This window comes from Synchiropus splendidus, chromosome 8 (assembly GCF_027744825.2).
Source record: "Synchiropus splendidus isolate RoL2022-P1 chromosome 8, RoL_Sspl_1.0, whole genome shotgun sequence".
NCBI classification, from domain to species: Eukaryota; Metazoa; Chordata; class Actinopteri; order Syngnathiformes; family Callionymidae; genus Synchiropus; species Synchiropus splendidus.
The window spans coordinates 23,363,507-23,385,989 of record NC_071341.1 but is presented as its reverse complement, the minus strand read 5'-3'; the positions used below and the strand labels follow the sequence as shown (position 1 = coordinate 23,385,989).

The window sequence follows — 22,483 nt, the reverse complement described above, 5'->3', positions numbered from 1 at the left end:
CTGTCTGAGCTTGCTGTTGCTACACAGGCAAATGTGGGGAGACAAGTGCGCTCAGCATTTCACTTCATATGGATTTCCAAAAAATAAGCAACCTTGCTGTCTGAACACTGGTCGCCTCTGATTCTTCTGTGAATGATTTTGAGCCATTATGACTCACTTGTCTTTCCCCTTTACCTTGAGCTACAAAAAAAGTGACAGTTCTCAGCCAAAATAAAATACAAATAAGAGAAAAGCCCTTATTTACAAACATGTATTCTTCAGATTTTCATTCCCATTTCATTTTCCACCAGTCAAGGCTGACAATGCCGGTCCAAGAGCCAGTGGCCGGGACAGGAGCAGGTTGTGACTGTTGTGTCATGGTGACTGTAGCTGGCTCACAGAAGACTCCAACACAACAAGGTTAAGTTTAACAAAATTGAATGCACAAGAAAATAACAGGGCACAGACAGGAAACGAGGAACTAAAGATGTCGCCACCAAAAAGCAGAGCGAGGGAAACACTCGAGGATGAGGGAAAACCTGAAACAGAAAAGAGGCAAATTATAATCAAGCCAAACCTACGGGGACAACCAACTCACTCAAACACACACGAGGAAGAAAAAGCCAACAAGAGAAAACAGGAGGCGAGCACAAAGAACTCTCACAAAAAGCACACGCTGATAGAAAAAAAATAAAATAAACTAGAAAGAAACCAAGGAAGCGGCAGAAAAGACAATCAAAAGTTTAACAAAGAACGCGAGAACTAGAACTACTCTCAAGAGGATCTTTACCGATGGACACGGAGCAACCTGGCAGGTCAGGCTACAACCCAGGTGTAGAAATCAGTAGAGCCTGATCAGCGGATGGGGTCCAGCTGCGCTGCTGTGAAGCTGAAGGGAACAAAGGAAACAGAAAACTCCGCTCCACTCGCATGGAAATCCACTTCAGTAATCCTTACGAAAACGTTGTTTACTGTTGTGGTTACATATTGTTTGACTGTTTAATGAGCCAGTACACTCCCTCCAAAGGAAAACAACTCCATATTTCAAGAACAGAAGAAAAGTTGCCATCTGTGCTTGATGACACACCCCAAGTTTCCATCTCAGATGGATTAAACAGCTCAGTACCAGGCTGTCAAGAACAGAGACTCGCATATGATGCTTCTCTTGTGCGCGTCCCGGTGTTAATGCATGCGCTCATGAATGTTGAGGACCACACAGAAGGCCATTATCATTTCAAAAGATCTGGAGTTGAAGAGAAAATGTTTCCTCCGCGACGGCAACGGTGTTTTCCTCGTGGCTATCATTGCTCTTTAAGAATTGATGATTACATGGGTGTGAAATAATGACGGCGCTCCGTGACAACACGCAGCACATTTATTTAGCAAACCACGCCGCTTCACCAGGTTGAATATAGCGTCGGCGCTAATTCATTTCTGCGCCGCAGGCGTTTGAACATGTGAAGCATGAATCCTACCGCTGCATTCTTCAACGTTCAGTGTGACCCAACTTAGTTCACTGTTCACAAGAGTCTGAGACCGTGTGAGTGTCTGTGCGATGACATGCTTGGCCACATGTGCGTCCACTCTGCTGCTCTACTGAAGCACCTGTGTTTCAGGAACATGCATCTCAACTTAGGAGCTTCTGGAAGTCAAAATCACAAATGAATTCCAAGAAACAAATGCTTTTATTTCAGGTCTAGGACAGAAAACTTGTGTGAAGAGTAGAATGGTGAAGTCTTTTTCTGTTACAGTGACTTATCTCTTCATTAGCGACTAAACTTAGATCACAAAGTTGAGCATTAATACAACCACATATGTTTCAGAGGATCTTACAGCCAAAAAAAAAAGATGGAAAACACAATGTCAGGCCATAAACTTTGTGCAGGAATGTAGGATCTCAAATCCATGCAGTTCTCGAAGTGTGTTCTTGTGCCTGAAATGAAGAAAAAAAAAGGTTTTAGAAGTTTGGCATTTCAAGTGACATAGAATCTAATGATGTATCAATCTTCATCCGTTGCTGGGTCGCGGGGGCAGCGTCTTCACACGGTTATGCCAAATGCCCTTCTCCTGGGCGACATCCACCAACTCCAACTGAGACACTTCCAGGCCAGTGAAGAGATCTCATCCCTCCACCTGGTCCTGGGTCGACCCCTCGGTCTCCTCCCCGCAGGCCGTGACTGAAACGCCTCCAAAGGGAGGCCTCCAGGGGCTTATCTGTGTTTGATTTTAATAACATTGAAGTGCTCCATACATCCATCTTCAGTGAGCCAGTGCTTGTCCTGTGCTGTTCAGGGTCGCGGGGAGTGCTGGAGCCTATCCCAGCTGTCACATTGGAACTCTGTGAGAGCAGCTTCTTCGGCAGGATGAGCTAAGCCAAAAGGCAAAGGCAACCGTTTACCAGATGAGAGAATGAGATCAGTGCTACAAGAAGCCAGAGTGAGGCCTCGTTCGCAATAGGCTCCGAGCACGTTGGGCATGGTGGTCATGTTGATTACGGAACACATCCGAGGCTCTGCAGGAGGGAACCTGGCCGCTGCAAAAGGCCTTTGTGTTTTCACTTCATGTCCAGCTGTTTCTAATAGCATGTGATAAAGAAAAGGTACTGCATGAACAGTAGTGACCATCGGCCTCCAACATGAGCCATTCAGGACCTCATGGGTTGATGAAACTGGAGCTGGATCACTACATGGAGTATTTATGGACCGTCGAATTTATTAAAAATGTATCTGTCCATACATTCCAGCAGATTCACTTGAACTATCTTCCATTCCCAAAAGCAAACTTGTCGTTCATGGCTGTCGCCTGCCTCGACAGCTTCGAACAGCGGCCGCATTAGGACGCTTCTCTGCAGCGCACATTACTCTGAGTCACCAGGAAAGTCTGACAGCGAAACTGAAAAGTTTTCCACAAATTTAGAAAAGAGAATTCAGTCAAGTAAGTGCTCAGAAATCACGTCAGAAGAGACCAATTTCATTGGCAGTATTGCATTTTTCTTTGCCCTCTAGCGGCTCACGACCACTACAAGATGGCGGTGGTCGATACGTGACTCACCACACTCTGCAATTTTGCCTGAAAGTGTCATCTAGTGCCTAGAAACCTGCAGAGATCAATGTGACTCGAGTCCCATCTCTCTTGAATCCAAACCTTTTTAACATTCATCAAATTCATTTCACTATAAAATTGTCAGCGCTGCGTCGAGTTAAGTGGCTGCAGGCTGAGAAGAAAACTCAATTATTAAGGCGGCATAAGGCCATTTATTCTGTTTTCCAGCGATTTAAACGCGTTGTGTTTTTCAAATGTTACATGGCTCATCATATTCATTAAACCTTTACTTCAAAGTCAAAAGTTACAAAGATGAAAGGAACAGCAGGGATTCTTGATGTGAGAAAAAAACATTTGTTCTTATCAGACTGGTTGGAAGTAGTGATGGGCAGATGAGGCTTCATGAAACAGTGTCATTATTTTTAGAGCTCAACAGGTGGCGCTGTTGGTTGAAAAATGAGGAAAGGTTCCATTGGAATGGTTGTTCAAATCCAAAGATTGTTGCGCAGAGTGCCACCTAGTGGGCTCTGAAATGGCTGTTTCATGAAGCCTCATGAGACCATCACAAGTTTCAACAATATGGCTGGGCCTAGTGGAACTTTCTTCTTCAGTCGTAGCTCACACGTGGTAACCACGAGTGCAGCGCTGTGCAGCGACTGGCTTGAACACCGGAGTTCATTCTCACCTGGGTTCCAGCTGACAGAGTTTGCTCAGGGCGATGGCTGCGTTCAGCTGCACGTCCGACTTCTTGGCGTCCGCCGCGGCGTGGCGCAGCAAGAGCGGCACGATGTCGGTGCCGAGGAGCTTACTGGCCAGGCCCTCCATCTCCAGGCAGTGAAGCAGGCACAGAGCTGCGTTTCCGAGCTCGCTCTCGTCGCGGCTGGAGCGCAGCAAGCCGCGCAGCACTGATAGTTCTGGGGGAAGAGGTGCACTAAGAACGTCACAAGATAATCGCTTGGAAAGGCAGTTGGCTATTTGTTTTCCCTGTAATTCACCGCATTAATGATAGGGTTGCACAAACACGTCAGTCAGTTCTCACTTTTATCTGACTTCAGCAGCTCCTCTCGTGCACCACGGCTGGAAGCAGTGCAAATTGCCAGGGTCCTGATCGCATACGGAGCGGCAGTTTGTCCGTTTCCCTACGGAGGAAACAATTCATGGGAATATTGTGAGGAATGTCGGGCGACAGATAACTCAACAGCAAGTTTCAAGAAAACATTGTTTCTCCTTTAATTGGAAGCATGGTTTGTCTTTGGAATCCAGTCAAAAGAACAGAAAGGTTTGCATTGATGTTTGAGTCACTGCGTCACATCTTTAAGAGTTTCGACGTGAGGACGGTATGTCGTTGGCTAACAGGAGTGGAGCTGGGCGTTCTCATGCCTGACTCCCTGGCGGCTGCACAGGCGAAGAAACTGACAGGTTATGGAAATAGAGTAAGTGACTGAGCAAAGAACTGGAGAAGAACAAATATTGAACTGATTTTAATGAGTTGGCAGAAACTACCAGCCGCTTGCGGATGCGAGACTGGTGCCAAGCTGCCGCGCTGCAGTCGGATGCACAGTCGCTCGCTCGCTCGCATGTGAATGTGCTTCTCTGCCTTTGGACAGCAGTGAAGGGTGGGTGTTGATTTAGACTCACAGAACTATTGGCAGCGTCTACCATGAGATCTGTCAATCCAGTAAACATGTAAGTAAAGATCGGATATTTGTGGTATTAGTTCCTCTTGTGAAGAGATGCTCTCTTTGCTGCTTGACTTGTTTTACCTTTTATGAAGGTCTTTCTGAAGCCATTCCTCAGAACAGGGTTATGGTTCTATTCTATAGGACACGACACGTGTTCTCAATGTTAAATTCCAAAAACAAGGCATAAATGCCTGTGCTAATAGGTTCAAGTGGTGAACAACAGTGTGTGTTTGTTCGTGCTCCTCCCAGCTGGACGTGCCTGAAACACCTCCAAAGGGAGGCCTCCAGGGGGCGACCTCATGAGACACCCGAACCAGATCAACTGGCTCCGAGAAGCAGCGGCTCTACTCCGAGTCTCTTCTGAATGACAGAACTCCTCTCCCGATTTTCGAAACTCAGCCCCTTGGATCAGGGATCTGGTTCTTTCAGTCATGACCCACAGCTCAGGACCATAGGTGAGGGTCGAGACCAAGGTTTATCGGTACAGGGAGAGCTCTGTCTTTTGGCTCAGCTTTTGGCCTCTTCATAATAGGAGCTGCCACCACTGCATGGCAGAGCCACATGGAAGTTCTCCGAGGACCATCACTGTCCTGCAGTCCCTCTGAGGCTCACCTCAGCTGTAGAACAAGAGAATGACTGTGGCTTGTGTTTGATGAGAGAGCGCCATCCCCAGGTCAGACCCTGCAACTCAATAGAACCCAATAGAAGTGGGGGGGTTGGGGTCATTTCTGCAGCTGGAACTGGGCCCTTTGGAGTGGCTGCCACTGTGACATGCAACAACTATCTTGGTGACAAAACAAAATCTCTTTTTTTAAATGTCAGTCGACATTGCTTTAAGGCCCTGCACAGTCAGATGTAAGGAATACAGCCGAGCCCATGGCTACTGAGGCACAAGGTCATGGGTTTGCCTCAGGCCCTGACATGCTACATTTCATTGATTTGTCATGAGCCAATATAATTCCTCAGTCACATCCCATTGTTTTTATACACAGGAAATGGTGGATGTGTGTCACTGCCTCATTGTTTTTGGAAACCCACACGTCCACTCACCTGCAAACTGAAGCCAATTCATTTTGACCACTGCACGGCTGTTCAGTGGTCAAAATGAATTGGCTTCCCTTCTAATGCAGTGCAGTATAAAGACTCCGTGTCTCATCCCTTCTGTCTCGCCACATACCTTCAGCAGTCGACACAAGGTGGGCACCACGTCTCTCCGCGTGACACCCTGAACGGCCTCAGAAGAGTGACGCAGGGCAGCGCTCAGCACGCCTGTGGCTCTCTGGGAAACGGACCGGAGAACAACAATCAAGAGACCTCCCTTCAGGTGACCCTAACGGAAGGATTTAAAAAGCCAACTCACATGATTAAAGGTTATGGACCATTATTGCAGCAACAAAGAGCAGATTTTTGGAGGCGGTTCAATTTGGAATGCTCATATAAAGACAGTGATGAGGAAAACAAAAGCTACAGATGTCGACTTGCTCAGGGGCACATTTAGCATTTCCAAACTCTGGACGGCAAATGGAGGAGGGGGTTATCAGTAATATGTGTTGCTGTTTGTATAATGCCATGAGCGTGTCACTCCTGAGCATAACCCCATTAACACTTTGTTGCTGTTTCTCACTGCTGCCAACTCTGCAAGGAAGGATGGACAAACCAGGCTGCTAGTCTCCTTTACAGGCCGGAAGAAAGATATATATATATCCCTTTACTCCATTTACACTCATAAGTCATTCATGTACGGTCGGGACTTTGGACTAAGTCCATCATGGAGGCCATTTCTGGGCCACAATGTGAATGAATGGCCCCCTGTCTTTGTGGAATACTCATGAAATCTTTATTTTATGGTTCACAAACATGCTACTCATGGAAATGTTAGCAGCTCAACACAAAGATTTGAACTGTCTGACATGAGAAAGAGAGAGATTTCTATTGGTCAGTATGGGTAGATGAGGTATCATGAGACAGTGTTGCAGGGTGGATGAAACAGTGTCGTAATTCACAGAGGCCACTAGATGGTGCTCCTGGTTTAGAAATGATGTGAGGTTTCATTGAATTGTTCAAATCCAAACGTTATACAGCAGACAGTGCTATCTGGTGGCCTCTGAAAATGGTGACTAGTGATGGGCTGATGAAGCTTCATGAAACAGAGTCCTTACTTCTAGAGCTCAGTAGGTGGTGCTGTTGGTTTAAAAATGAGCTGAGGTTTCATTGAAATGGTTGGTCAAATCCAAAGACTTTTTTTAGCAGACAGCGCCTTTTAGTGGGCTCTGAAAAGTGGGACACTGTTTCGTGAAACCTCATCTACCCATCACTACCTTACAGTATGTTCCCACCAAACACCACATGGCAACACTTGTTGCTCGCACCCAAGTCGTTGCTGGTTTCCAGCCACCAATGTGACTTTCTTCCGTGTGACATGTCATGTCAAAAAAAACCTCGCTCTGCTGGTAGCGTGTCTAAAGCCAGTGAAACATCAACATGGCAGATCCAAGAGGCAGAGTGAGTCTACTGTGAAAGGATTTGAGGGTTGTGAATTCTTTCACCCCGACTGTCATCTATTGCAACCCATTCTTGGTTGACTTGTCCTGACATGTCGCCGTAGTTGACTTTACATGGTGTGAACCTACAGTCAGAGTTTCGCTTCAAAGCAAAAATGCCATGAAGAACTGCCCCAAGCGATTTGACCTTGACCAAGCTAGTCGACTCTGCTTTCTCTCACCAATGCACCACAAAAACTGAAACACTGACGGACAGTCACTGGTCTATACAGGTCTGTCGGGATGAATAATTGATGAACTGTATCGCGTGTGACGCTGTGCACCCACCGTTATAATTCCTCCATCACTGTCTTTTAGTAGATTGCAGCAGATTTCACTCAGGGAAGTGGCATGTTCCTGGAAAAAAAGGGCAAATATTAGCAGGTCGGGGGGGGGCATGACATACCACGTTTTTCACTCCATGTAAAATGTGTCATTTCGTGGGATTGTTATTCTGCTGTTGTGTTCCGTGGCTGTTGATTTAACATTAGTATTCGCCATTTTTGCTGTACACGATTCAACAAGGAGGAAATTTTGTCACACAAAAACCAAATGGTCCGCTGTTTCCCAAATGTCATGCAGGATTTTAGAGTGGTCTCTCCCATGGAGTCCCGGTGTCAGGGGAAGCCACAGGGTGGACGCACGGAGTTGGCTGAGGAATTCGGAGAAATATCACTTTGGTCCATGAGTGTCAGATTGTTTGTCGGCTGTCGCCGTCGCCACAGACGGAGCTGCGTCCGGGGAGAGTGAACAAAGCTGTGGGGTGGAATATTTTTGCACCTCAAACATGTATTCATAAAACATTGAAATAGATAAGCGGCACCTATTCAAGTTTTTCTCTATTCATTCAGCAGTTTTGTCATGGAGGTTCTTCTCAGCCGCTCAAACGCGCGACACACATCCCGTCTTACCTTTATGACGGAAGACTGGACGGTAGCAATGTTGATCATGAGTCCAAGCAAAGGGTAGAGGGTTTCTCTGTAGCCATTTTCAGCGCACTGCTTCTGCAAAAGTCAGCCAAATATTAATTAATAATAATAATAATATCCAGTGCTGACACCAGCAGCGCCGCATATGTTCAGCAACAGCTGTAAAATTAATGAAAATGAAGGGGGAAAAAAAGCTTTCACTGGCAGATTTACTCACAAGAGCCACCAGAAAGGCTTCCCAGCTGGCGGGGTCATGAGCAAGAGCGTGGCGTATGACGTCATCCAGAGCCAGGGAGCCCACGGCGTCCAACAGTGGCGGCAGAACGTGCCGAGTGGCCTCGTTGATGTTGGTCTTGAAAAGAAGGCGGAAATGAGGCCACAGAGAAACACACCAGGGAGATGTGCAGAGAGGCTCACCAGCATTGAAGAGAATGGACTTGTGATGGAGTCCTTCAAAACGTCCCTCAGTTTACAGCAAAACCTGCAGCAAAAGACACGTCAAAGTCCCCGTCGCTCTGGCAAAACACATGATTTACAAGAGACAGAACATGATCGAGAGTGGCGCTGAGGATGACAAGGTTTGACTGAGGGAGGGAAGGAAATCACAGCTCAGCGTGAAACATGGAAAACCAGCGAACCCAAAGCTACAACAAGCCGGCGGAGGAAGCACACATGGAGGGTTTGGAGCCTCCGTCTCATAAATCTGAATCCAGCTGCACAGAACACTTCAGGAAATGCCCAACATCGGAGTCGGTCAAAGTTATTCAGAGTTGCTAGTTGGCATTAATCCAATGTTTCATTATGCAACAGGATTCCTTGTTTAGATTCTAATCCAAGATAAAACAAGGCACAACAACTCAGCTCAGCGTGAGAGTAGCGTCTTGAGGAAGTCAGCGTGCTGGTAAGTGCAGTTTCATCCAGACAGAATGAAACTTGTCACACTTTACAAGCGCGTGGATTGTCAGTCACTCTACTTGTCCAGTGATGGAGCGCCACCTGTCTATAGGTTGTCACCAGCTTCTCACCTCATGTAGGAAATGTGAAGGAGAGCAAAGGTCAGACGGAGAGAATCCATCTTAGTCTGACTCGTGAGTGTCTCACATTGCTAAATCAAAGCTGAAAAGATTATAACAAGGCTGAAAGTTGAATCTGTTGTCATGTTTCATCCATTTAACTTGATTTTCATGCTTCAACAACATCATCTGGACACAAAGGAATCAACCTAATCCCAGCAGAAGGCTCTCAAAAACACGCAGAGTAGTGAAGCTGAAAATATCCATTAAAAATGGACCCTGTTAAGTTGTGCGGGTAAAAATGAAGCCTCTGCAGGACGAGGCACGTGGTCATAAATAAGTCATCGTCTGTGTGAAATAAAACACGGGAAATGGATTGTTCTATTTTGACAGTTTCTCTGCACTGAGGCTGAGTCGACTGATTTAAAAATCTCAAATTTTCAACATCTTGCCGGACCATCAAAGGCTTGACGGTGCCTTTGATGGTCCAGACATATGGATTGATACGCAGTGAAATGTCATCCTGTGGAGCTGTGTGTGTCTGGGGTGCAGATCCAAAACAAAATCAATTGAAAAAGCAGTACCTTTTCTCGGAGACCAGATTCTGCAATATTTTAACCGCTGTGTTTTCACGCTGCCCCTGGGGTGTTGTGATGCATCCCATGATGTTTGACACCAACCTGTTGGATCCAGAGAAACATCGTTGAATTAACATAAAGACTATTTTTGAGCAACCAACATGGCCACCACACAACTTTGAATAGCGTCTGCAGTCGATGAAAAGATGAAAGATGAAACCTGGGCCTGTTTTGATAAACTTTCAGATGGAAGTACCGTAATTTCCGGACTATAAGACGCTACTTTTTTTCTCGCAGTCTGAGCCCTGCGGCTTCTACAACAGCGTGGCTAATATGGATTGTTACAGGCTGAAATAAGATTAAATCAGAGGCTTTTTATTGACCCTTAAAACCCTCAAATGCGTTGTTTTTGCCTGTGTGTCCACAGCTCCGTCAACAGAGTGGATCTCCTGGCGGTCTGGAATCGAGAAGCAGCCGCTGAGACCGGCAGTGGTGTCTGAACTTTGGGCATGCGGGCGAAAACAGTGTATTTTGAGGGCTTTAATGAGAATAAAAGATGTCAGACAAAATGCGTTCAGCTCAGAAGTCCGATGCGAACATAAATGAGTCGGGTATGTCCACTGACTTGAGCCCAGCTGGAGAGCTGCACCTTGTCTATTGTGAGAGCAGCATGGACCAATCAAGACGCTCCGTATTACGCAGCATGTTTCCACTATTTCCTCACTCTCGATGCTGGACCCTGTTTTCTAAATTAGTTTAGTATAGCTGGTGCATCACTGACCTGTCCACAGCGCAGACAGCACCACTGAACCTGCGGCTTATGTATGAACAAGATGTATTTTCCTTCATACATTGTTACATACATTGGGAGTGGGTGCAGCTAATATTCCTGTGCGCTCTATAGTCCGGATGCTACGGTTTAACCCCACAGTGAAAAGTACTTCATTTATATTTGTAATAAATGTGTCATGACCAATAGGTTAGTCTGTAATGTAAATGAATGACTGTCAAAACTGCAACATCACAGTAGAAACAGAATTCAAGCGTGTGAATTGGAGGCGTCTTACTTGCTCAAGTGGAGGTGTTCGATGACCAGTCGCCTGCCATGTGGCGTGTCTGAGTAGGAAAACATCAGAGCCAGACATTCCTCCTGCACAGCTGGGAGCTCAGATGAAAGCAGGTGAACCATGGCCTGGCTGGAGATGGGACACATCACCAGCATCTTCTGGTTTTCCTCTAGAAACAAAAGCTCGTGGTAGGTTCGTCACACGTCATTGGAAAATGAAGCATTTCATTGGAAAAGGTTGACTAATATTGCAAAAACAAAGACATAAATAACAAACCATTTCCGTGGCAGACGATCCTCCATAACTTGAGAACAGTCACACACAACTCCTGCGTGTAGTGGTCATAAATATTTCCCTGCAGACAGCTGTGGAAACATGACTTCAATATTCTTATCTGGCACAAAAGCTACGGCTCCTAAACTATTCAAATCCTCATACTTGATTGAGAATAACCTCATGTTTGCAGGCAAAAATGGCAGAGGTGTTAGTGACAAAAACTGAGGGTTGGTTATTGAGAAAACAGCTCTTTCCACTGGCAAATATGAGATAGGTGTCGGCACATTCTGTGGTTAGTCATGAGGCTTCATGAAACGGTGTCATCATTCTCAGCGCCCACTAGATGGCGCTCTCTGCTTAAAAATCTTTGGATCTGAACCACCATTTCAAAGAAAGCTAACACCATTTTTCAACCAACAGCACTAAAAATGAGGACACTGTTTCATGAAGCCTCATCTGTCCGTCAGTAACTGTGGTTATGAAAAAGCCAAAGAAAATGTTTCAATCAAAGATTACTGGTGTAAGAAAGGTATGGGGCGCCGAATGGTTTTCTCATTTAGCACCAGTGTTCGCCGACGTTTTCCCAGATTAAGTGGATGTCAAGTCTAATTCTCACATCTACATTTGAATATAAATCTAAATGCTAAATTTGTCTCGTAAATCTATATCTGAATCTTTAATCTAAAACTAGATACAAATGTTTAAATAACGTATAATGTATAAATGGTATTGTTGAATGTAAATCCGTATATTAAATTTTAATGTAAAAGTTAAATCAAAATGTAAAAGTTAAATCTAAATGTTAATGCTAAATCTAACCGGAGAGCAGTCAGAGCGTACGTGCGCGCACATGGGAAAGAGCCGTCTAAATCAGTTCAGGTATTTATTCTAGTATTTTTTTGTTTTTTTTTTGATTCCCCAGTTCAGACCATCTTTGCTCCTGGAAGCATCTCCACTTGTGCTCATCTGTCAAACCTCCACTGAGAGCTGATTTCCTCCCTGTGGCTTCCTCACCTCCTCACCGCGTCACTGCTGCTGATGATACTAAACCCGTTGTGCAGCCTGAATAAGGTCTGCGCCGTACCTGCGTAAAGAGAATAGGAAGTGGGGTAAAAAAATGCACGCATCACTGCCAAAAAAAAAAAAAGCAACATTCCAGAGAATCACTTTTGATTTATTTCTCTGGATGTCAAGGACAGGAGAGGAAAAACATAAAAGGTGAGAGAGAAAAAATGCAAAGTAGTGAATGATCTAACTCCCATGGAGGGCTGGGCGGCACAGACCACGGCGTCAGGCCATATTTCCAGGTGATAATGCTGCATTTGTCACTGCTCAAGCTTTCAATTTTGGAGCTGTGGAACTTTTGCCCTTTACTGTCAACAGGTAAGATTTACGACAGTCTTTACCCCAGAAGCCTTGAAAAACTGTGGCGGCTTCCTGCCAGGAAAGATGGGCGTGGGAAGCATTTCCTCCTCATGACAGGAAGACAAGTTCATCTGAGGAAAAGGCTGTCACAAGGAAAACTTGTCAGCGTGAGAAACGGTGAGTGAATGTCACGTTGGTGCTAAACACAAATGGACACAATTTAGAGCAAGGCGAGCGCCGCCATTAGACCCCAGCGCTGTATGTATTGTTGAGTCAAGGCGCAACCATCACTTCATGCCGGTGTTGAAATCCTTGCACGCGGCCTTCGCACTGCACGGATACATGCCATCACTGAAGGACAAAAAATCCCTCCAACAATGTAAGGAAATGTATATACACATTACACCCAGAAGCCAAAGGCTTTTTATTCCATTTTTGTTCGAGCACTGGTGGGTCAACAACAAACCTCTTAATCCTTTTAAGGCAGGTGTCTTGCACTCATGCCGCAGGATCTGTCAGTGCCGCTCTTGGGGCGGGGCATATGACCAGACCATCCATACCCAGAATGCACCTTGGAGCTTCATAAAGTTTGGAGGTTGGGAGAGTGTGTAGTTGGTGACAACAACAACCTGGAGCTCAACGCACAGAAGACAGTGGAGATGGTCATGGACTTCAGGAGAATCCCAGCTCCTCTGTCCCCTCTCATGTTGGCTGGTTCGCCCATTTCCATTGTGGACTCCTTCTGCTTCCTAGGAACCACCATCACTGAGGACCTCAAATGGGAGCCGACCATCAGGTCCCTAAGGAAACTACGACTGCCGCCGAAGTTGCTGGTGGAGTTCTACACGGCCATCATCCAGTCCTTCCTCACCTCGTCTATCACTGTCTGGTACAACAGCGCCACCTCCAGGGACAAGAGCAGACTGCAGCGCATCATTCGTTCTGCTGAGAAGGTGATGGTTGCAGCCTGCCACCTCTGCAGGACCTGTATGTCTCCAGGACCCAGAGACGTGCAGGTGGGATCAGAGCCGACCCTTCTCACCCTGGTCATGGACTGTTTGTTCCTCTTCCCTCTGGCAGGAGGCTACAGTCCAGCCACACCAGAACCTCCCATCATGTTTATCAAGTGACCATACACTGACCCTGCCAATACATCAACATCCATTTTTTGGCAGAAAAGAGCATCGAGGAGCAGCAGGATGCGGAGGCTCAGTCACAGCTTCAAGGTCAGAGTCACAGGTATCTGTGGAAGATCAAACGTCAGGGTCCAGTCCCTGATAACACAGGGTGCTCTTCACAAATCAGGCGATTAGCATACTTGCGATAGCATGTCTGAGAGGCCACGATACTCGGAACTAAGTTGTTCCTTTGTTTTTTCTTGTGTGGTCTATTGAGTCCAGGTTCAACCCATCCTCACTTGGAGTAAAATGTGTACTTTGGGATCATGGACTTTTGCGTCTTATACTGACGCCAAAAGCAGCCTTCGGTGTCACATGTTGACGCTTATGCTTTTCAATGTTTTAAAAAACATTTTCCTTCCCTGTTGCGTCCCAGGCAGAGACTCACACGGTGGGGTCGATGGGGTAACGCGAAAAGCATCGGGGGTGCGCAGTGTCGTCAGTATAGGACATAAGTGTCCACTTATCCAGGGTCAGTACATGACGCCACAGCAGTGAGGATGTGTTTTCTTGTTTTATTGCTCTTTAAGTTCTGTTCCTTTCCTGCAAAATTAACTGAACTGTTTTTTTTTCTCACTCCAACGCACACAGCCTTGCTTTAGGGTCACTTGCTAATATGCAATTGGAACACCTTCAACCCCCTTTTCTCTCACTCCATGAACAGGAGATCCTGTCTCATGTTCGGCTGCCCTTCGCTGAGACTCCGTGAGGCCGTCCTCATCTGCGTGGCCTTCGCAAGTATATCAAACCGCTCTTTCATACGGGGAGAGAGGCTGCATCTGAAATGGAAAACCATCCAGGAAAGGCAATTTGTCTTCAGGAATAACTGCATCTTTTCATTGAGTGGGTCAGTTACAATAGCTTGCTTTGTTTTTCACTCTTGCTGTTCCGTCCTTGAGCCTCAGTGAGATGGGGACACGAGAGCTCCATCAGCAGTCGCTCACGTGCGTTAGCCGTCCATGGAAGGACACTGAACGCCAGTTGCTATTGGACAGCATCAGTGCAGCAATCGAATCGAATACAAACACCAGAGATCCACTGCCACATATCGTGTTCATGACTCATTTCCTCAACAACAAAAGTCCAAAAAACAACTTCTCCCTGGGTCACATTGAGATCCTCATCAGAGCTGCAGCGACAGACACAGATTAGTTTCTTCAGCTCGCATTTTAATTGCAGATGAGCCGGGAAACGTCCCAGAGCGCCACGTTATTGTTGACTCTCTCACCACAGGCATGGAGCACATTTAGCCTTGAGGGCCACTTGGATCTCAGCGTCTGGTGTTTGAGAGTTGTGCGTGATTGACAGCAGGCCGCCCCAGAGTGAGAGTTGAAATAGCAGCATCAATATTTCTCAGTCGGCCATCAATGCTTGATCTGGCTCGCCCTCGGTTTTGCTGCAGGAAAAACTCTTTTTTAGCATCTGCCAGGACTTTTGGACTGGAGCAGTTGCAGTCGTGGCCATGGTCAATTTGCACAGTGGTAGTTGCTGCATCGTCCCTTTGTGAAAGTGTCGCTTCAGTTTGGCTCGTGCAGATCAACTTCAGGTGCAGCCTCTGTTGCATCAGTCGAAGCAGGAAAAGAAGCTGCATTTGCCGACGGAGCGATGGATGGCACGATGACTTGCACCGTCTTCTGTGGTCCAGCAGGTGGCTGTGTTCTCACTGGACTGAGAGCAGCAACAGACTGTCACCTTTCATGCAAGGCAAGGCCAAGTCATCTCCTCAGCATAAACATGCATGTTCCTTGTGTGGTGATGACCTTCTTGGACTCGTTTTCCTGTCTTATTCTTCCTCCCTTTAACAGGTTAAATCATGTCAACGCTCACAAAAGCGTTCATGACTTTTCCGTCCAACTATAAAGGCACATCTTCTTTGTATATACTGTAGATGTTACGGTAACAGCTGTTGTTGGCTCTGGAATGCCGCTGCACTTCAAGTCAACCCCTCCATCTTATGTCACCCTGATGAACTACAGCAACTCTATTGAAAGCTATCATTGAGACTTTTACATTTTAAAACCCCTCCGCCCTGAAGGCCGATACGCAGCCATCATTGTGGCCATAGAACCGGAAAATAAGTGAGTCAGTGAAGCAGGGTATTGAGGAAAGACTGGACATTGAGAGATTACAGTAGGAAGATAAGCCATATATAAAATATACATATATATAAAGCATCCTCTTGAATGAAAGAAAGGGAAAACACTTACAGTCGTTGAGTGCTCGGGACAGGACCTCCATTCCACCGTGGTAGTAGAGTGGCATTTGGCCGGCAGCGGAAAGCTTCTCCAGCAGCTGAGGAACTGACGCGGCCTTCCCTCCCCCCTGCTTTAGTTCTCGCCTGGCTTCGTGTTCTTGGATCTCCCTTTTCTCCTCCAAGTCGACTTTTGTCAGGTGTTCTAATGGGAAACATCACAAAGGAAGGACAGGCTTGGTGTGATGAGGCTTTGTCAAGACAGAAGAAGCTGTCAACCACAGAAGTGTCGCGTGAAAACCACCCGCCACTTAACTGCATCTACTCAGACCTGCCACATGTCGATTCAACGGAGGCCTTCACAGATCGACAAATACACATTCCACTCCTTCTGCTCGCAGAAAAACATGACTTCTTCTTGAAGTATTTGTCTCTGGTTTGGTCAGACTCTTTTTTCACCTGCGCAGGTCAAACCTTCTGTCCGGCTGCGACAAGGCCAAGATGAAGTGGAGCGCGGATCAGTCTTCCCCAGGATTCCGCCACCACAGACCTCAATGTGACCGTTTTTGTGCAACAGTTTCCTCACTTCTGTGCCTTGTTGCCTCAGTCATTTCATTAGTTTGTCTCCACCTGTCCTGAGCCTGACAGCCTCCTTTGTGTATTCAGTCTGAGTGAAGATTGAATATCTTGTTACCAGAATCAGACCCTGCTACCATGAATAAAATTATTGGAAAGATAAAAACACGACTGAAGTGAAGCTACGTTGAGGGCATTTCTACATTAGCTCAGGATATTGTCCTTTGAAGAACACAAAAATACATTTGAGTGGCTGTTCTCGCTCCGTTTCACACGTCCTCCTGCACTATTGCAGTCATCTTGTGTCATTTTTATAATAGTTAATAATCGCCTCACGTTGCTCAATAGTAACAGCTAACCTTGACTCAGCTGATGTTAATGAAGACGTCTCACATTGCTTATTAAAATGCTGCCGCTCCATCTATGACACTTTCAACTCTCCTGTTCATCTCCCCGTCATCAAATTGGATTTTATTTTGAGAGTCTTTTCACGTATTTGATGAAGCTGACCGTCATCCCAGCGCCTGACTGAACAATCCCATGAGCAAATCAACCAGTGAGTGACACAGACTCATCTGGGGTCTCCTCCAATAAGGTTCATGAATATGACTCTTTTTCAACACAGATTCACTGATTTAAATGTCACGTTAACGTTACAGATATATTTTTTTACATCCTTCTTACTGCCTCTCATCTCACCTTGCATCTTCGTCTCCCACTTTGGTTCAATTTCCACTATCTTTTCGAAGCAGCTTCTGGCCTGAAGGAGACACAAATATCGGTGCATTGGTAATGGAATGACATGCTTGACTGGCCTCCTCTGGTCCGACAGCCAATGAGTCGCAATCAAAAGCAGTCTGCGGCTGATAAAAGGAGCATATTGAGAGTCCAGAAAACCAGTAGCAACTCTGGAGAGTGGGAGCACGGACCTCTGCAAAGCCATTCATTTCCACCCCTTCATGATTTTTAACCCAATATTATTGCCCTATACCGACTTTAGCTACATTATTAAATACATTTTTATTTAGCTTTTCACTTGTCATGGGTTGATGCAGTGTCCTGAATCACTACTGAAGGGTTAATGGAACAGCGTCCTGATTTTCAGAGGCCACTAGATGGTGCTCTCGGTTTAGAAATAATGAGTGGTTTCATTGAAACCAGTGATGGGCTGATGAGGCTTCATGAAACAGTGTCCCCAGAGCCCACTAGATGGCAATCCCTGCTCAGATTAGACACCATAAGGAGCAACTGTACTCACCTCATCGTAGCTCTTCAAAGCCAGATGTGCTTTCCCCATGTGCAGATACGCCTTGGTGCATCGCTCATTGCACTGAATGGCAGATTGGTATAATGTTATTCAGTGAAACATATTTAAATCTGAGAAGAGGCAGGAAGGATTCAGAACATAAACCCATCAAATTCCACTGTCCGTTCTGAGACCATTTCTCTCACATAGACAGAATGTCTTCTTCCTCTTTGGGCTCCTCCCTTCAGAGGTGGCCACAGCGGATCATCTTCCTCCATCTCACCCTGCCCTCTGCTTCCTCTTCTCTCAAACCTACAAACCTCATGTCCTCCTTCACCACCTCCATCAATCTCCTCTGTGGCCTTCCTCTCCACCTTCTACCTGGCAGTTCCAACATTTCAACATCTCCATCTACCAATGTACTGGCTCTCTCTCTCTCTCTCCTCTGTACATGTCCAAACCATCTCCATCCAGCCTCTCTGACTTGGTCTCCTAAACACCTGAGCACATGTGCTGTCCCTCTGATCCTATCATCATCCTGCTCTCACTCCCAGAGAGAAGCTCAGCATCTTCATCTCTGCTACCTCCAGCTCTGCCTCCTGTCTTCTCCTCAGTGCCACTGTTTCCAAACCATACAACGTTGCTGGCCTCACCACCCTTTTGCACACTTTCCCTTTCATCCTTGACGACACCCTTTTGTCACACCTCACACTTTTCTCCAATTATTCCATCCTGCCTGCAGCCGCTTCTTCACCTCCCTCTCACACTCTCCATGGCCCTGGACAGTTGAGCCTCAGTACTTCAAACCCTCCACCTTCTTTATCTCTGCATCCTGTAAATTCTACATCTTACTGCGGCTGATCTACATTCCTCTCCTTTCTAAGGCAAACCTCCACCTCTCTAGCTGATCTTCCACCTGCTCCCTGCTCTCACCACAGATTATAATGTCATCAGCGAACATCATGGTCCAAGGGGCTTCTTGTCTAACCTCATCTGTCAACCTGTCCACCACCATCACAAACAAGAAGGGGCTCAGAGCTGAGCCTTGGTGCAGTCCCACCTCCACCTTGAGCTACTCTGTTCCACCTGCAGCACACCTCACCACTGTCTCACACCTACCACACATGTCCTGCACCACACCAACATCCTTCTCTGCCACTCCAGACTTCCTCATGCGATACCACAACTATTCTCTTGGCACTCTGTCGTACGCTTTTTCCAGGTCCACAAAGACACAATGGAGCTCCTTCTGACCTTCTCTGTGCTTCTCCATGAACATCCTCAAAGCAAACACTGCATCTGTGGTGCTCTATTGTTGGCATGAAGCCAAACTGTGGCTCACATAACTTCTGCCCTTAGTCTACTTTCCACGACTCTTTCCCACAACCTCGTCGTAGACACAGTGTACCGGCACATAATGGCAAAGAAACACCTGAAACTGAGCCTTATCTGCGCAGGAGTGACACTGGCGCCATGTTTTTCCTTTGACTCCGTCTCGCCAGTGAATGTCAGAGCCACCAAAGTATTTACTGGCCTCACCTTTATTGCCCACTCACAGTCGCTGATGGCCTCTTTGTACTTCCTCAGCTTGATGTAGGCCTGGATTCCACCGAGACATGTAGTTAGTACTGCAGACGTCGGAGCATCTCACACAGCCCGAGGTGGGGACTGAGGAACTGAACAGCGTTACCTGAGCTCGGTTGGTGTAGAGCTGCTGCATGTCCCGAGCGTGAGCCAGGCCCGCGCTGTAGTGCTCCACCGCCCTCTCATAGTCGTCCTGGGCAAAGGCTTTATTGCCTTCCTCCTTGAGCGCTGCCACCGCGCGACAACAGTGAAGATGGAGTCGGGCGAGAGTGAATGGAAACACCGAGCGAATCTGACAAACCTGTTGCTTTTTCCTCTTTGGCTTTTCTCATCTTTTTCCGATCTTCAATATCTTTCTCCATGATCTTCATGAAATTGTCTACAAAAAAATAACGTTAACAATCACATCTGACAAATAATAATTGTATTTAAAAACTCATTATACATAGCGGTTTAAATGACTAGCAATAATGTTCTTAAATGTCGTTATACGCACCTTCATTGAACCTGAACCTGAGTTAAGGTCACTGAAACTTCTGTAGAACTGCAGCTGTTGAAAACATCGGGTTGTTCTGATGCTTTTATTTACAGTGGCGCGAATACACTTGTAGCATATTGGGGTTTTTCTTGCTTGTTTTTTTCATCACCTCTAGATGGAAACCTAATAAGCCAAGTGTGGCATGAGAGATGGATGTGGGCATCTGATAAGAAAACTACACGGTGGATTTGTATTTATTTCCTTCCCTCTCCTGTACTTTGTTTCCAGTGGTGTTTGCTCACCAGATCCCCTCAGTGTTTTGTCACCCGAGAGCTTGTGAAGCTCCTGCTTCATACTTTTGTTTGAAAACTTTGAACGTTAAACAGCACCATTTAAATAGAAAAAAGAATAACATAAGTCATATATTTTTTAGTTTTCAGGGTAAGTTTGCAATTGATTCATTCATGTAGTTAAAAGCGCATTAGAAAGGCAGAAACAAAATAAAAGCATTGCAACTTACCTGCACTTTCCTCAAATTTGCTCTATGAGAGAAAAGACAAAACAGATGCATTTTTTGTGGAACGTGGAAGCTTGCGCCACAACGGTGCATGTTGTTACCGTGGAATTGCAGCTTGGTGGCTTGGTGTTTATGGCAGTCCTGTTGAGCTTGGTCCGACACGGACCGTCCAGGTCAGCGAGGTGCTGGTCAGCTTTCTGCAGAGCCTTCTGTCGCACCTCTGCACGAGTGGAGCTCAGGTCCTTCACCAGGTCACCTGCAGCCACGATCGTGAGGTTTGTCATTGCATTTCTTTATGATCATGTTTGACGTTTTATAGCGAGCTATTAACCTTTCCTCAAGAGACAGTTCACAATGTGTTAGTAGGCTGATGGACGTAGTTCAGATTGTAAAGATCATTAGGAATGGATATCGCTATATCACGGAGCCCTGGAAGTCACATGCATGTGTTTATTTTTTTGGATGTGACATTCATGACTTTTTTTCTCCTGAGATAGCAGTTATCTCGAGATAATTTGTATCTCATGATAATGCGTAACAGTTTATTTTTATCTCAGGATACAATGGTAAATGTCAGCAGCGCATGCGTAGCTGCCTCTCTGGCAAAGCATTTTGTATACGTCCTCCTGGAACCACTATGTCTCCCATGGCTTCGTAACTGTTCGTCAACATGGTCAGTCACTGTTTGCAAGTCTGTGCGCTTTTCACACTCTGATCAAGTGCTTTCTACTCAAAATAATACCATACATGGCTAAGCTATATGCATTACGCCTCCCTGGAAGCCACATGCAAGACTTTAATTTCCTATCCTTATCCTGAGATACAAATTATCTCGAGATAACTGTTATCTCGGGAGAAAAAAAATAAAGTCATGCATGTCACATCCAAAAAAAATAAACACATGCATGTCACTTCCAGGGCTCTGTACTATAGCATGTAAATGTAAACATTTAAGGACATTAAACAGAAATCATGGTTGTAATGTGAGTCATAGTCACCTACTACAAGTCTCTGGTGAATGGGCTTATCTTATCATGTAAATCAGTATAAGCAGAGCAGATCTTTTTTCCACTCTTGCCTGACAAAATAACCATGGAGTGAATGCATACCGTTTTCCAATGGAGCAAAGCAACTATACTGTACTGCTACTGCACTTCTAACGCGCTACTCTTCACTTTTTACTACTCGCTTTTATACGTTTTTCAAAAACGTTTTTCACTTTATAGAATTGTTATAGCGATTCTGCAGTGTTCAATGTGATCAAATAGTAACTTTATAGCTGTCGACATGCGAATAAACATAAAGTTCAGCCTGGCTCACACTTCTAACAGCCAAATGTCAGTCAGTCGTTACTCACTTATTTTGTCAACATTTTGTAAAAAGCTCTCGAAGTCTTCCATTTGGTCCATCTTGTATTTTGTGTTGTCAAATAGCGCCTTTAAAGTGTGGCTGGTTCTGGTCTAAGAGGACAGAAGCGCCCGTCGTCGCGCAGTGTTGTGTGTTGCCATGGCGACGTGGCGCCTTCACTTTCGCGTGGACATTTGAAAGTTCAACATGGAGCGGTCCAGCGGAGTAAGGACACACATAGAGAACAAGGCAGACGGGCGGACACGCACACTATCAACAGAATAAATGAAGCTAAGCTCAGAGGAGACGCTTTAAACATTTGCCAGTAAAGACAAATGCAGAGAATAAAGTCAGATTACTGCGTTGTTTTGTTGCGTTGCTTATATATATATATATATATATATATATATATATATATATATATATATATATATATATATATATATATATATATATATATGGTAACAATAATGATAACACCAAGCAGTCCTTAGTTTGTCCCACCTGCTTCATCCTGTTATTTTCATTTTTCCTCCCCGATATATGGATGAATATATTGTCTAGAAGGGCTTTTACAAAACCTCTGGAGCAACACTGCCTCCCTGTGTTTTAAGGCAGTAACAAAGCCAAGCCGCGTCTGCCCAAAGTTCTCCTTTCAGGCTTTTGAATGATATTCATGGAAGTGTTTTTTAAGAAAATGAATCAGATTTTAGAGTCAAAGAGAACAGCCGAGCCAGACACTTGATTGAAGATATATGTATTTATTCATCTGAAAAACTGAAATATGCAATGGGAAACTCCACGGTATTTGATGCTTAGTAAACAAGTATATCGAGTATATTCTATAATGTGAGTAACAGCACAAGTATGAGACTGAAATAAAAACTTGACAAGA

The 22,483-nt window shown here is 45.5% G+C and overlaps 1 protein-coding gene across 1 annotated transcript; it reads right to left on the bottom strand.

Moving 5' to 3' along the window:
- Positions 1 to 1,645: 1,645 nt before the first annotated feature.
- On the bottom strand, positions 1,646 to 21,860 carry ttc12 (tetratricopeptide repeat domain 12). Its single transcript, XM_053873683.1, has 21 exons — positions 21,599 to 21,860; positions 20,343 to 20,497; positions 20,245 to 20,266; positions 19,548 to 19,625; positions 19,353 to 19,474; positions 19,202 to 19,261; positions 17,675 to 17,746; positions 17,116 to 17,176; positions 15,857 to 16,045; positions 12,121 to 12,190; positions 11,107 to 11,195; positions 10,831 to 10,999; positions 9,770 to 9,865; positions 8,590 to 8,653; positions 8,390 to 8,524; positions 8,155 to 8,247; positions 7,532 to 7,600; positions 5,881 to 5,982; positions 4,061 to 4,160; positions 3,707 to 3,935; positions 1,646 to 1,912 (listed from the first exon to the last, which is right to left on the bottom strand). Exons 1-21 carry the CDS (start codon positions 21,648 to 21,650, stop codon positions 1,843 to 1,845), a joined length of 2,097 nt encoding a protein of 698 aa, XP_053729658.1. The 5' UTR covers positions 21,651 to 21,860; the 3' UTR covers positions 1,646 to 1,842.
- Positions 21,861 to 22,483: the final 623 nt, after the last annotated feature.